The sequence below is a fragment of the Ranitomeya imitator genome, chromosome 6 (genome assembly GCF_032444005.1).
Source record: "Ranitomeya imitator isolate aRanImi1 chromosome 6, aRanImi1.pri, whole genome shotgun sequence".
Taxonomy (NCBI): Eukaryota; Metazoa; Chordata; class Amphibia; order Anura; family Dendrobatidae; genus Ranitomeya; species Ranitomeya imitator.
The window spans coordinates 477888203-477903001 of record NC_091287.1 but is presented as its reverse complement, the minus strand read 5'-3'; the positions used below and the strand labels follow the sequence as shown (position 1 = coordinate 477903001).

General features: G+C 45.9%; 1 protein-coding gene across 1 annotated transcript in view; it reads right to left on the bottom strand.

Annotated features, from left to right (window-relative positions):
- LOC138642939 (V-type proton ATPase subunit d 2) overlaps positions 1-13167 on the bottom strand; it is a 74830-nt gene extending 61663 nt beyond the window's left edge. The window contains exon 1 of the mRNA XM_069731569.1: positions 12948-13167. Within this exon, the coding sequence (XP_069587670.1) occupies positions 12948-13074 (127 nt within the window). The 5' untranslated portion in view covers positions 13075-13167. The remainder of the gene's footprint in view (positions 1-12947) is intronic.
- Positions 13168-14799: the final 1632 nt, after the last annotated feature.

Here is a 14799-nt window from a genome sequence, read left to right as displayed (position 1 = left end):
TGAAAGGTAATTCAGTACCACAATGGACATAGAGGTCAGCGCACATACAGTGACCTGGCTATAACCCAAAAAACAAGAACGAGCTCTGAGACGTGGGAACTCTGTTGACCGGAATCCCTAATCCTCTCCAACCACACTAAAGGCAGCCGTGGATTGCGCCTAACGCTCCCTATGCAACTCGGCACGGCCTGAGAAACTAGCTAGCCTGAAGATAGAAAATAAGCCTACCTTGCCTCAGAGAAATACCCCAAAGGAAAAGGCAGCCCCCACATATAATGACTGTGAGTTAAGATGAAAAGACAAACGTAGAGATGAAATAGATTTAGCAAAGTGAGGCCCAACTTTCTGAACAGAGCGAGGATAGGAAAGGTAACTTTGCGGTCAACACAAAACCCTACAAAAACCACTCAAAGGGGGCAAAAAGACCCTCCGTACCGAACTGATGGCACGGAGGTACACCCTCTGCGTCCCAGAGCTTCCAGCAAGCAGGAAAAAACAAATTGACAAGCTGGACAGAAAAAAACAGCAAACAAATAGCAAAGAGGAACTTAGCTATGCAAAGCAGCAGGCCACAGGAACGATCCAGGAGGAAACAGGTCCAATACTAGAACATTGACTGGAGGCCAGGATCAAAGCACTAGGTGGAGTTAAATAGAGCAGCACCTAACGACTTCACCACATCACCTGAGGAAGGAAACTCAGAAGCCGCAGTACCACTTTCCTCCACCAACGGAAGCTCACAGAGAGAATCAGCCGAAGTACCACTTGTGACCACAGGAGGGAGCTCTGCCACAGAATTCACAACAGTACCCCCCCTTGAGGAGGGGTCACCGAACCCTCACCAGAGCTCCCAGGACGACCAGGATGAGCCATATGAAAGGCACGAACAAGATCGGGAGCATGGACATCAGAGGCAAAGACCCAGGAATTATCTTCCTGAGCATAACTCTTCCACTTAACCAGATACTGGAGTTTCTGCCTCGAAATACGAGAATCCAAAATCTTCTCCACAATATACTCCAACTCCCCCTCCACCAAAACCGGGGCAGGAGGATCAACAGATGGAACTATAGGTGCCACGTATCTCCGCAACAATGACCTATGGAATACGTTATGTATGGAAAAAGAATCTGGAAGGGTCAGACGAAAAGACACAGGATTAAGAACCTCAGAAATCCTATACGGACCAATAAAATGAGGTTTAAACTTAGGAGATGAAACCTTCATAGGAATATGACGAGAAGATAACCAAACCAAGTCCCCAACCCGAAGTCGGGGACCCACACAGCGTCTGCGATTAGCGAAACGTTGAGCCTTCTCCTGGGACAAAGTCAAATTGTCCACTACATGAGTCCAAATCCGCTGCAACCTGTCCACCACAGTATCCACACCAGGACTGTCCGAAGACTCAACCTGCCCTGAAGAGAAACGAGGATGGAACCCAGAGTTGCAGAAAAATGGTGAAACCAAGGTAGCCGAGCTGGCCCGATTATTAAGGGCGAACTCAGCCAAAGGCAAAAAGGACACCCAGTCATCCTGATCAGCAGAAACAAAGCATCTCAGATATGTTTCCAAGGTCTGATTGGTTCGTTCGGTCTGGCCATTAGTCTGAGGATGGAAAGCCGAGGAAAAAGACAAGTCAATGCCCATCCTAGCACAAAAGGCTCGCCAAAACCTCGAAACAAACTGGGAACCTCTGTCAGAAACGATATTCTCTGGAATGCCATGTAAACGAACCACATGCTGGAAAAACAATGGCACCAAATCAGAGGAGGAAGGCAATTTAGACAAGGGTACCAAATGGACCATCTTAGAGAAGCGATCACAGACCACCCAAATGACTGACATCCTTTGAGAGACGGGAAGATCTGAAATAAAATCCATAGAGATATGTGTCCAAGGCCTCATCGGGACTGGCAAGGGCAAAAGCAACCCACTGGCACGAGAACAGCAGGGCTTAGCCCGAGCACAAATCCCACAGGACTGCACAAAAGTACGCACATCCCGCGACAGAGATGGCCACCAAAAGGATCTAGCCACTAACTCTCTGGTACCAAAGATTCCAGGATGACCAGCCAACACCGAACAATGAACCTCAGAGATAACTTTATTCGTCCACCTATCAGGGACAAACAGTTTCTCCGCTGGGCAACGATCAGGTTTATTAGCCTGAAATTATTGCAGCACCCGCCGCAAATCAGGGGAGATGGCAGACACAATTACTCCCTCTTTGAGATACACCCGGAGAGTCGGGCACAAAACTCCTAGACAGAGCATCCGCCTTCACATTTTTAGAGCCCGGAAGGTATGAAATCACAAAGTCAAAACGGGCAAAAAACAACGACCAACGAGCTTGTCTAGGATTCAACCGCTTGGCGGACTCGAGATAAGTCAAGTTCTTATGATCAGTCAAGACCACCACGCGATGCTTAGCTCCTTCAAGCCAATGACGCCACTCCTCGAATGCCCACTTCATGGCCAGCAACTCTCGATTGCCCACATCATAATTTCGCTCAGCAGGCGAAAACTTCCTGGAAAAGAAGGCGCATGGTTTCATCACCGAGCAATCAGAACTTCTCTGCGACAAAACAGCCCCTGCTCCAATCTCAGAAGCATCAACCTCGACCTGGAACGGAAGCGAAACATCTGGTTGACACAACACAGGGGCAAAAGAAAAACGACGCTTCAACTCTTGAAAAGCTTCCACAGCAGCAGAAGACCAATTGACCACATCAGCACCTTTCTTGGTCAAATCGGTCAATGGTTTAGCAATACTAGAAAAATTGCAGATGAAGCGACGATAAAAATTAGCAAAGCCCAGGAACTTTTGCAGACTTTTCAGAGATGTCGGCTGAGTCCAATTATGGATGGCTTGGACCTTAACAGGGTCCATCTCGATAGTAGAAGGGGAAAAGATGAACCCCAAAAATGAAACCTTCTGAACACCAAAGAGACACTTTGATCCCTTCACAAACAAAGAATTAGCACGCAGGACATGAAACACCGTTCTGACCTGCTTCACATGAGACTCCCAATCATCCAAGAAGATCAAAATGTCATCTAAGTACACAATCAGGAATTTATCCAGGTACTCTCAGAAGATGTCATGCATAAAGGACTGAAACACTGATGGAGCATTGGCAAGTCCGAATGGCATTACTAGATACTCAAAATTGCCCTCGGGCGTATTAAATGCAGTTTTCCACTCATCGCCTTGCTTAATACGCACAAGATTATACGCACCACGAAGATCTATCTTGGTGAACCAACTAGCCCCCTTAATCCGAGCAAACAAATCAGATAACAATGGCAAGGGGTACTGAAATTTAACCGTGATCTTATTTAGAAGGCGGTAATCTATACAAGGTCTCAGTGAACCATCCTTCTTGGCTACAAAAAAGAACCCTGCTCATAGTGGCGACGATGACGGGCGAATATGCCCCTTCTCCAAAGACTCCTTCACATAACTCCACATAGCGGCGTGCTCAGGCACAGATAAATTAAACAGTCGACCTTTTGGGAATTTACTACCAGGAATCAAATCGATAGCACAATCACAATCCCTATGCGGAGGTAGGGTATCGGACTTGGGCTCATCAAATAAATCCCGGTAATCAGACAAGAACTCAGGAACCTCAGAAGGGGTGGATGACAAAATAGTCAGAAATGGGACATCACCATGTACCCCCTGACAACCCCAGCTGGACACAGACATGGATTTCCAATCTAATACTGGATTATGGACTTGTAGCCATGGCAACCCCAACACGACCACATCATGCAGATTATGCAACACCAGAAAGCGAATAACCTCCTGATGTGCAGGAGCCATGCACATGGTCAGCTGGGTCCAGTACTGAGGCTTATTCTTGGCCAAAGGCGTAGCATCAATTCCTCTCAATGGAATAGGACACTGCAAGGGCTCCAAGAAAAACCCACAACGCCTAGCATACTCCAAGTCCATCAAATTCAGAGCAGCGCCTGAGTCCACAAATGCCATGACAGAATACGATGACAAAGAGCAGATCAAGGTAACAGACAGAAGAAATTTTGACTGTACCGTACCAATGGTGGCAGACCTAGCGAACCGCTTAGTGCGCTTAGGACAATCAGAGATAGCATGAGTGGAATCACCACAGTAGAAACACAGCCCATTCAGACGTCTGTGTTCTTGCCGTTCAACTCTGGTCAAAGTCCTATCGCACTGCATAGGCTCAGGTTTAAGCTCAGGTAATACCGCCAAATGGTGCACAGATTTACGCTCGCGCAAGCGTCGACCGATCTGAATGGCCAAAGACATAGACTCATTCAGACCAGCAGGCATAGGAAATCCCACCATGACATCCTTAAGGGCTTCAGAGAGACGTTTTCTGAAAATAGCTGCGAGCGCACCTTCATTCCACAGAGTGAGTACGGACCACTTTCTAAATTTCTGACAATATACCTCTATTTCATCCTGACCCTGACACAGAGCCAGCAAATTCTTCTCTGCCTGATCCACAGAATTAGGCTCATCGTACAGCAATCTGAGCGCCAGGAAAAACGCATCGATATTACTTATTGCAGGATCTCCTGATGCAAGAGAAAATGCCCAGTCCTGAGGGTCGCCACGCAAAAAAGAAATAATGATCCTAACTTGTTGAACTGGGTCACCAGAGGAACGAGGTTTCAAAGCCAGAAATAGTTTACAATTATTTTTGAAACTCAGAAATTTAGTTCTATCTCCAAAAAACAAATCAGGAATAGGAATTCTCGGTTCTAACATAGAATTCTGAACCACAAAGTCTTGAATACTTTGTACTCTTGCCGTGAGCTGATCCACACATGAAGACAGACCTTTAATGTCCATTGCTACACCTGTGTCCTGAACCACCCAAATGTCTAGGGGAAAAAAAAGGCAAAACACAGTGCAGAGAAAAAAAAATGGTCTCAGAACTTCTTTTTTCCCTCTATTGAGAATCATTAGTACTTTTGGCCTCCAGTACTGTTATGAAAGGTAATTCAGTACCACAATGGACATAGAGGTCAGCGCACATACAGTGACCTGGCTATAACCCAAAAAACAAGAACGAGCTCTGAGACGTGGGAACTCTGTTGACCGCAATCCCTAATCCTCTTCAACCACACTAAAGGCAGCCGTGGATTGCGCCTAACGCTCCCTATGCAACTCGGCACGGCCTGAGAAACTAGCTAGCCTGAAGATAGAAAATAAGCCTACCTTGCCTCAGAGAAATACCCCAAAGGAAAAGGCAGCCCCCACATATAATGACTGTGAGTTAAGATGAAAAGACAAACGTAGAGATGAAATAGATTTAGCAAAGTGAGGCCCAACTTTCTGAACAGAGCGAGGATAGGAAAGGTAACTTTGCGGTCAACACAAAACCCTACAAAAACCACGCAAAGGGGGCAAAAAGACCCTCCGTACCGAACTATCGGCACGGAGGTACACCCTCTGCGTCCCAGAGCTTCCAGCAAGCAGGAAAAAACAAATTGACAAGCTGGACAGAAAAAAACAGCAAACAAATAGCAAAGAAGAACTTAGCTATGCAGAGCAGCAGGCCACAGGAACGATCCAGGAGGAAACAGGTCCAATACTAGAACATTGACTGGAGGCCAGGATCAAAGCACTAGGTGGAGTTAAATAGAGCAGCACCTAACGACTTCACCACATCACCTGAGGAAGGAAACTCAGAAGCCGCAGTACCACTTTCCTCCACCAACGGAAGCTCACAGAGAGAATCAGCCGAAGTACCACTTGTGACCACAGGAGCAGTGGCGTAGGAAGGGGGGTGCGGGGGGGTGCGGTCCGCCCCGGGCGGCACAATGCGGGGGGCGGCCGGCGCTGCAGGAGAAGAAGAAAAAAAAAAAGACGCCCCTTTAAATCTTCGGGCGGCGCCGTCCGCCGCCACGACCAGGGCCAGCTCCCCCCACCACCGGGCCCCGCCCCCGCCCCCCGCTCTAATACTCACTTCTCCTGGTTCCTGCGGCTTCAGCGTCCTCTGACTCTGCGACGTCTCAGGGCAGAGGGCGCGATGACGTCACTACTGTGCGCGCCGCTCTGCCTCTCTGTCCTGAGCGTCGCAGAGCCGGAGAGACGCTGACTGGCTGCACCGCACCGGACCTGCGCTAGGAACGGGAGAGGAGAGGATTTTACTTTTTTTTTTTTTCTTTATGTCTGACTGTCTGGGGCTGGGGCAATGCTGGACACACTGGGGCAATACTGGAGACCATGGGGCAGATTGCTGGACACACTGGGGCAGTACTGGAGACCATGGGGCAGAATGCTGGACACACTGGGGCAGTACAGGAGACTATGGGGCAGATTGCTGGACACACTGGGGCAATACAGGAGACCATGGGGCAGATTGCTGGACACACTGGGGCAATACAGGAGACTATGGGGCAGATTGCTGGACACACTGGGGTAATACTGGAGACCATGGGGCAGAATGCTAGACACACTGGGGCAATACAGGAGACCATGTGGCAGAATGCTGGACACACTGGGGCAATACAGGAGACCATGGGGCAGATTGCTGGACACACTGGGGCAATACTTGAGACTATGGGGCAGATTGCTGGGCAATACTGGAGACCATGGGGCAGAATGCTGGACACACTGGGGCAGTACAGGAGACTATGGGGCAGATTGCTGGACACACTGAATACTGGAGACCATGGGGCAGATTTCAGGACACATTGAGGCAATGCTGGAGACCCTGGGGCAGACTTCTGGACATACTGGGGCAATACTGGAGACCATGGGGCAGATTGCTGGACACACCGGGGCAATACTGGAGACCATGGGGCAGATTGCTGGACACACCGGGGCAATACTGGAGACCATGGGGCAGAATGCTGGACACACTGGGGCAATACAGGAGACCATGGGGCAGATTGCTGGACACACTGGGGCAATACTGGAGACCCTGGGGCAGATTTCTGGACACATTGAGGCAATGCTGGAGACCCTGAGGCAGACTTCTGGACACACTGGGGCAATGCTGGACACTGGGGCAGATTGCTGGACACACTGGGGGTAATATGCTGGACACACTGGGGCAAAGCTGGACACACTGGGGAAAGGCTGGACACACTGGGGCAGATTGCTGGACACACTGGGGCAGATTGCTGGACACACTGGGGGTAATATGCTGGACACACTGGGGCAGACTGCTGGACACACTGGGGAAAGGCTGGACACTGGGGCAGATTGCTGGACACACTGGGGGCAGTGCTGGACATACTGGGGCAGATTGCTGGACACACTGGGGGTAATATGCTGGACACACTGGGGCAGATTGCTGGACAACATTGGGGTAATATGCTGGACACACTGGGGCAGATTGCTGGACAACATGGGGGTAATATGCTGGACACACTGGGGGCAGGACTTGAGGCATGGGCAGAATGTAGATACGGGGCATGATTGGAGACACGGGGCAGGATTGGATCATGGGGCAGGACGGATACGATGGAGGCTGGTGGGGCAGGATGGGGAGATCATATGGGGTAGAATGGATACTCATGAGGGCAGGATGCGAGAACATATGGCTGGAGCCAGGAATGAGATAAACGGGGCCAGGGTGGGGAATAGTGTTACCATAGGGGATAATTAAGGGATATTATTACTGCAGTGATGTATTTATTTTATTTTTTGAGTATACTGTTTTAAATGGGGGGCAGGCCTGTTACTGTGCAGAGTGACACTATATCGCCTTTTTTTTCTTCATGTGATGTAATGTAGAAGTTGTGAAAAATTAAGTAATGTGTTCTGCAAGCGGAGCTCGAGATAACTGTGTTATTTCCTGCAGAAACGAGTCCTGGCTGGAAGGAATGATGGCGGTCTGTGCTGGATGAAAGATAAAGGACTTCACCTAGAGACGTCACTGGTGAGTCAGTGTTACCTATACACTGACACTATACACTGTATACTATATAGAGGTCCTGTGTATAATGTCACCAGTGATCTCTGTATTACCTCTACACAGACACTGCATACTAAGTACAGATCTCCTGTGAATACTGGCACTTATGGTGATAGTATTGTGGTTTTTTTTTTATTACTGATCAGTATTGTAGTATTCAGTCACTATGTGGTGGTAATATTTGGTCTGGAAATGGTGCGGTGGTATTTGTCCCTTGTATGTAGTATTATTCGGTCACTATGTGGCCTGGTCATGGTGTGGTGGTATTAAGTCACAGGTGTGGCATTTGGGGGTGACACCATTAGGCCCAGTTTAAGTTCTACAAAACAGGAAAACCATTTTGGTAACCTTTGTGTGTATTGAGCCGGGGGGGGGCGCCAAACTCGGGAACAGCCCCGGGCGGCAAAAGCTCTAGCTACGCCTCTGCACAGGAGGGAGCTCTGCCACAGAATTCACAACACCCTACATTCCTCAACTCATCCAGAACTGCCTGTAGCTTTGGTAGATGACTACCCCAGTTAGGGCTGAAAACCACAATGTCTTCTAGGTAGGCTGCGGTATACTTCTTATGGGGAGCCAGGGCCTGATCCATTGCCCTCTGGAAGGTTGCTGGGGCCTCCTGCAGTCCAAAGGACATTGTGGTGTATTGAAAACACCCATCAGGTGTCGATAAGGCAGTCTTCTCCTTGGCACTCTGGTACATGGGGATCAGCCCTTTGTCAGGTCGAGGGTTGTAATATACCTCACAGTTCCCAGTCTCTCAATGAGTTCGTCCCCATGGGGCATCGGATATGCATCACATTTGAATACCTCATTTAGCTTGCGGAAATCATTGCAAAATCGCCACTCACTGTTGGGCTTCGGCACGAGGACGATGGGATTCGGCCATCCACTTTTTGACTCCTCAATCACCCCAAGGTCTAACATCCTCTTTACCTCATTGGCTATTACCTCCCGACGTGCTTTGGGAAATCTATAGGGCCTGAGGTTCACCCTTACGTGTGGATCTGTCAACATGGCATGCTCGACCACCTGCATGTGTACTGGCAACTCCGAGAACAGGTCATGGTTCTGCCGCAGTAGACTGTGGTATCTGGGCCAGAGTTAAAGTCTCTGCAACAGTGACATCATCCACTGTTTCTTTTCGATTGGCTCCCAGGCAAGGGGTTTCCAGCGACTCCCGATCTTGCCATGGCTTGAGCAAATTCTCATGGTACATTTGGTGCGGCTTCCTTCAGCCTGGCTGGTGTACCTTGTAACTCACCTTGCTCAGTTTTTCCACCACCTCATATGGGCCTTTCTACTTGACTAAGAACTTGCTCTCCACCATGGGAATAAGCACTAGCACGCGGTCCCCAGTCTGGGACTGCCTCATTCTTGCTGAACAGTTATGCACCCTTGCCTGTGCCTCCTGTGCATGGAGAAGATGCTCCTTCATGAAGGGCATTACTTTCGCCATCCTCTCCTGTAACTGGGCAACATGCTCTATGACGCTCTAGTGTGGCGTGACCTCAGCTTACAGGTTTCTTTGGAGATGTCCAGGAGCCCTCGCAGATGTCGACCATACAGGGGCTCGAACAGCGAGAAGTCAGTAGAGGCTTTTGGAACTGCTCTGATTGAAAAGATCAGAAACAGAAGCACGTAGTCCCAGTCTCAACCGTCCTTTTCAATTACCTTCTTGAGCATCACCTTCAAGGTTTTATTGAAACGCTCTACTAGGCCGTCTGTCTGCAGATGGTAGACTGAGGTTCGCAGCTGGGCAATCTGAAGGATCTTACACAACTCCCTCACTACCTTACTCATGAAAGTTGTTCCCTGGTCTGTCAAAATTTCCTTCGGCAGACCTGTCTGTGAGAAAATATTATTATACATAAATCTAAATAAATCTAAATAAATATTATTAATATCGCTAATACAAGTGTATGGGCAAAAAACTCATCCTGCAAGCACATTTGCAGGATCCATTTTTTGCCCATAACGACGGATTGCGACGGAGGACAAAAGACGGAAGTGTGAAAGTAGCCTAAGATGTATTGGTGCCCTCGTGCAGATTTAACTAGAGGACCCACTCGATCCATGGCTATCCTCTCAAATGGGACCTCTATCACAGGTAATGGAACTAGGGGACTTCGGATGTGAGTAGAGGGAGTGATTATCTGGCAGGTGGGGCAGGACCTACAAAAATTTAGGATCTCCCGGTAACACCCAATTACATTACTAGTGACTTTGTCACACTTTATAGATGATTTCTTTATTATTTTTTCCAACTAGCTTTAAGTTTACATAGAGCATTATAGTACGTAAACTATGATGTCAAACGCAGTGCATACGGATGTTATACTGTTGCAAGCCGGGAAAAAGAAATGCACACTCGCATAACAAAAACTTGGAATTTTGTGGTATGAATATCGGATCAATTTTTAATATGCTGATGTGAGTGAACCCTTAGGAGGATTTCATAAATCTTCAATAAATTTGTCATGTGTGATAAAGGTGCAAGTCTAAATGAAATCTATCTCATCTTATGGATGAATGTAGCCTCAAAGTGTAGTCTGGTGATAACATATTTCTGAAAATAAAGGGAGAGATGAGACATAACCACTGCTGTTGTTACTTATCTCTGGGTTTTGTGTTTGGATGCACAATAATATTTCAATATATTTTGATAGAAATATGGAGTACAGTCCCACTAGCCGGTTACAATGACCTGATATATGACGCTTACATTGTATAGCAGTAATAGGAGGAACTAGCGTGGATACACAGAAGTGTGGGCAAGCAGGCATGGTGACATGGCAATGTGCAGTATGCAGCATAACTTCTCATGGTTGGAGCACTGCTGAGTGCTGAATGTTATAGTAAAGAAATATTGATCCCGTTTATTATATTCTGAACATTCATTTCTTGGGTAACACACTAATGCCCAAATGGTCAGTTTATGCTTGTATGAAAGGAAGCTAAGGTCCCTGTACCTAGTATTATACTCATCACCTGCCGTCTTCAGCTGTTCCCAATGCTACTCCGCCATCTTATGACCACAACTTCAGAGTGACCAGAAATTAAAGGTAACGGTCACCAGATCTCAATGCAAGTCTATGGGAGCCGAATGTGGCTCTCATAGACCTTCATTGAAAAGTGACCTTCGGTTCGCACCAGCAAACACTGGAGTGATCCGCCAGGTCACAAACTGCTGGAGACCGACAGCAGGGGCACAGATAAAAAAAGAAGACGGCGACAAGTAAGTTTAAGACTAAGTGCAGGGACCTTACATTAGTAGCACCACTCCACGACATAATAAAAAACCCCGCTGGAGTGGTGCTTTAAACATCATATGAACAACTGCACAAATAGGTTGGGCATGCAACATTGCAGCGTAGAACAGTGAGGTTGTACACATAACATTGCTTACCGTAACTGTACTGGCTGCAATTTTGGGTGTACTATTATAAAGGTCAACTAGTCCGGTAAAAATAAGTTATCACCTAGGTTGAGGTGCAACAGCTGGGACCCACGCGAATAGGCAGAATAGGGCACTTTTAAACTCATTAAAATTAACAGCAGTGCGTATGCTTGACCGCTGCTCCATTCTTTCGCTTGGCTTTTTTCTGGAAGCCCCATAGAGAAAGAATGGAGTGATGGCTGGGTTGTCAACCATCCAGATATTCCTGGATAGCCTCTAAAAATGGGGCACTTATTGCCTCTGTCCATAAAAAAATGGAGGTGTACGTGATTTTTTATCATAATTTTAAAGTTCACAGTGAATGCAGCTAATACCTTCATATCAGAACTATGGGCTGTAGACATGTCTCGCTTATAATCTTATTGATTAATTATGGTTTTCCAATATGTACATAAAAAATGTTGGGTGTCCGTGATTTTTCGTAACGAGAATAACTAGAAAAAAGTAAAATCAGATTGACAACCCTCAGCAGTTGTCGGGCATCCAATCTGTAATGGGGATAAAAGTGCCCGTCAAGAATAAAAAGGCTTGGTTATGAGGATCAATGCGGGTCCCAAAGGTTAGACATGTAAGTGATAACTTGTTTTCACCAGAGAATAGGAACTGAATCATTGCTTCAATTTGTTGCCAGGCCTAACAATATGGGTAGGTGCACACAGCAGTTTTCTCTCCATCCGAGAAAAATGCTTGGATTATTCTGATCAAACTTTGATCACAACAGGGTCAGAGTTTGATCACATATGCATCAGTTTTTCTAGGAGGTGGAAAGAAAAAAAGAATTTTCGACCCTCTCCGTTCTGTCAGTCTGTGAAAATTGCACCACATTTGGATGTAATCTGAGTGCAGTCTGATGTTTTTCACTGACCCATAGATTTGCATTGTTGATTTTGATTTGACTCTTTGATCAAAATAGGACGTCTCCGACTTTTTCCTTGGACCACTTGGTCCAATGAAAAAATCAGATATATGCTCAACCTAATAGAATATCAAAGATATGAATGCTATACGTGAAGACAACGGATAGCACTCCCCGATATAATCGATCGTGTGTACAAGCCCTATGAGTGAGCGAGAATCTATACACTCTTTGTCTCTCACCGTATATATATGTACATAATAATAATTAATACTAATTATACTAGAACCTGAAGACCCACCTCTTCCGACAAGCCTACAACCTGCCATAACCACCGATCAACCAAACCGCTGCACGACCAGCTCTATCCTCGCCTACTGTATCCTCACCCATCCCTTGTAGATTGTGAGCTTCGCGGGCAGGGTCCTCATTCCTCCTGTACCAGTTATGACTTATATTGTTTAAGATTATTGTACTTGTTTTTATCATGTATACCCCTCCTCAATAAATAATAATAAATAATAATAATAATAAGTGTTACTACTAATAAACTCAGAGGCAAATTGGCACAAAATATATAATGGCAAAACAATAAGTAATAAAATAGTTCATAGCAAACAGAATCAGGTAATTTATATTTTACATGTCAAAGTTAGTTCATTGTAATTCTCAACGGCAATAAAATAAAATAATAATAATTTACCCTCAAGGGTTTCACATTGTGCCAGGTTGACGTAGTCCCCGGACTTCAGGATTCCACCCTTAAATCCTCGGACTAATCCCTCCAAATAGCCGCTGTCCACATTGAAATAAAACTCGGACCCAGACATGGTGGAGCTGACCTTGTCCTTCTTCCTACTTTGGTGGGTCACACACACTGACTGTACTCTTCCAGGCTGTAATTTCCAGTGTGACACATAATAACCACTGTGTTCCTGTTTCACTACAGTTAAAGCCGTTCCCCGTTGTTTATTGTGCAAACATCAGGCTTAGATCTGCAGCTAACCAGCTGGAGTTACTTCTAGAACAGTACGAAAAGGGACTATTCAATAAAATAAAATACGGGCAGGTGCCCAATAGATCTCCATAAGGAACAACATAAGAACGTACACAGTGCAACAAATCAGTCACAAATAAAACATATACAAAAAAAAGCAAGACTATTCGTAAAGCCATCTCATCCGATATGCAGAAAATGGAAAAGGCATCAGTTCACCAAGTGCAGGAAAATGCCTTGACTAGGACCCTCGACCGACTTCTGGGTAATGAGTATTGCAGGAAAAGGAAGAATCCAGCATCTGCAGGAAGAATTGTATGTATATTAAAACATGAATTTATTTGCGATCAATAAAAATTCACATGGGAGACATACAGGGACAGTGAAAAATTGACACAGGTCTACGCATTTCAAGCCTAACCACTCTTAGTCCAGAAACGCGTAGACCTGTGTCTGTTTTTCACTATCCTACATATCTCTCGTGTGAATTTTTATTGTCTGTTTTTAATGGTCACAAATAAAGTCATGTGCTGATATTCTTTTTATTTATTTTATTTACATATGTAGCACCATTAATTCATCAGTGTCCCTATTGAGGACTCACAATCTACATTCCCTATCAGTATGTTGGCATGTGGGAGGAAACCGGAGTACCAGGAGGAACCCCACGCAAGCATGCAGAGAACATATACCTATTTTTCCCGCGTATGTTGGATTTTTCCTTTTCCTGTAGTCAAATCTGCCAGATTTGAAAATGTCCATACAGTGGTGATATGGTCATCGGCAGAAAAATGGTGTCCTGGCGGTCCATGTGCTCAAATTTGAGCTTGTGACATAACCAATAAAGATGGAAGATTGGTGCATAAATGAGGAAGGCTATAAATGTATTATGGGATAACCCATTAATGGAGATAGTTAGCGACAGTGTTGGTAAGTTGACAATCATCAACTTGTCACTTTCATCTTTGTTGTACTTTTTTGCTATCATAGTAACATAGTAACATAGTTAGTAAGGCCGAAAAAAGACATTTGTCCATCCAGTTCAGCCTATATTCCATCATAATAAATCCCCAGATCTACGTCCTTCTACAGAACCTAATAATTGTATGATACAATATTGTTCTGCTCCAGGAAGACATCCAGGCCTCTCTTGAACCCCTCGACTGAGTTCGCCATCACCACCTCCTCAGGCAAGCAATTCCAGATTCTCACCGCCCTAACAGTAAAGAATCCTCTTCTATGTTGGTGGAAAAACCTTCTCTCCTCCAGACGCAAAGAATGCCCCCTTGTGCCCGTCACCTTCCTTGGTATAAACAGATCCTCAGCGAGATATTTGTATTGTCCCCTTATATACTTATACATGGTTATTAGATCGCCCCTCAGTCGTCTTTTTTCTAGACTAAATAATCCTAATTTCGCTAATCTATCTGGGTATTGTAGTTCTCCCATCCCCTTTATTAATTTTGTTGCCCTCCTTTGTACTCTCTCTAGTTCCATTATATCCTTCATGAGCACCGGTGCCCAAAACTGGACACAGTACTCCATGTGCGGTCTAACT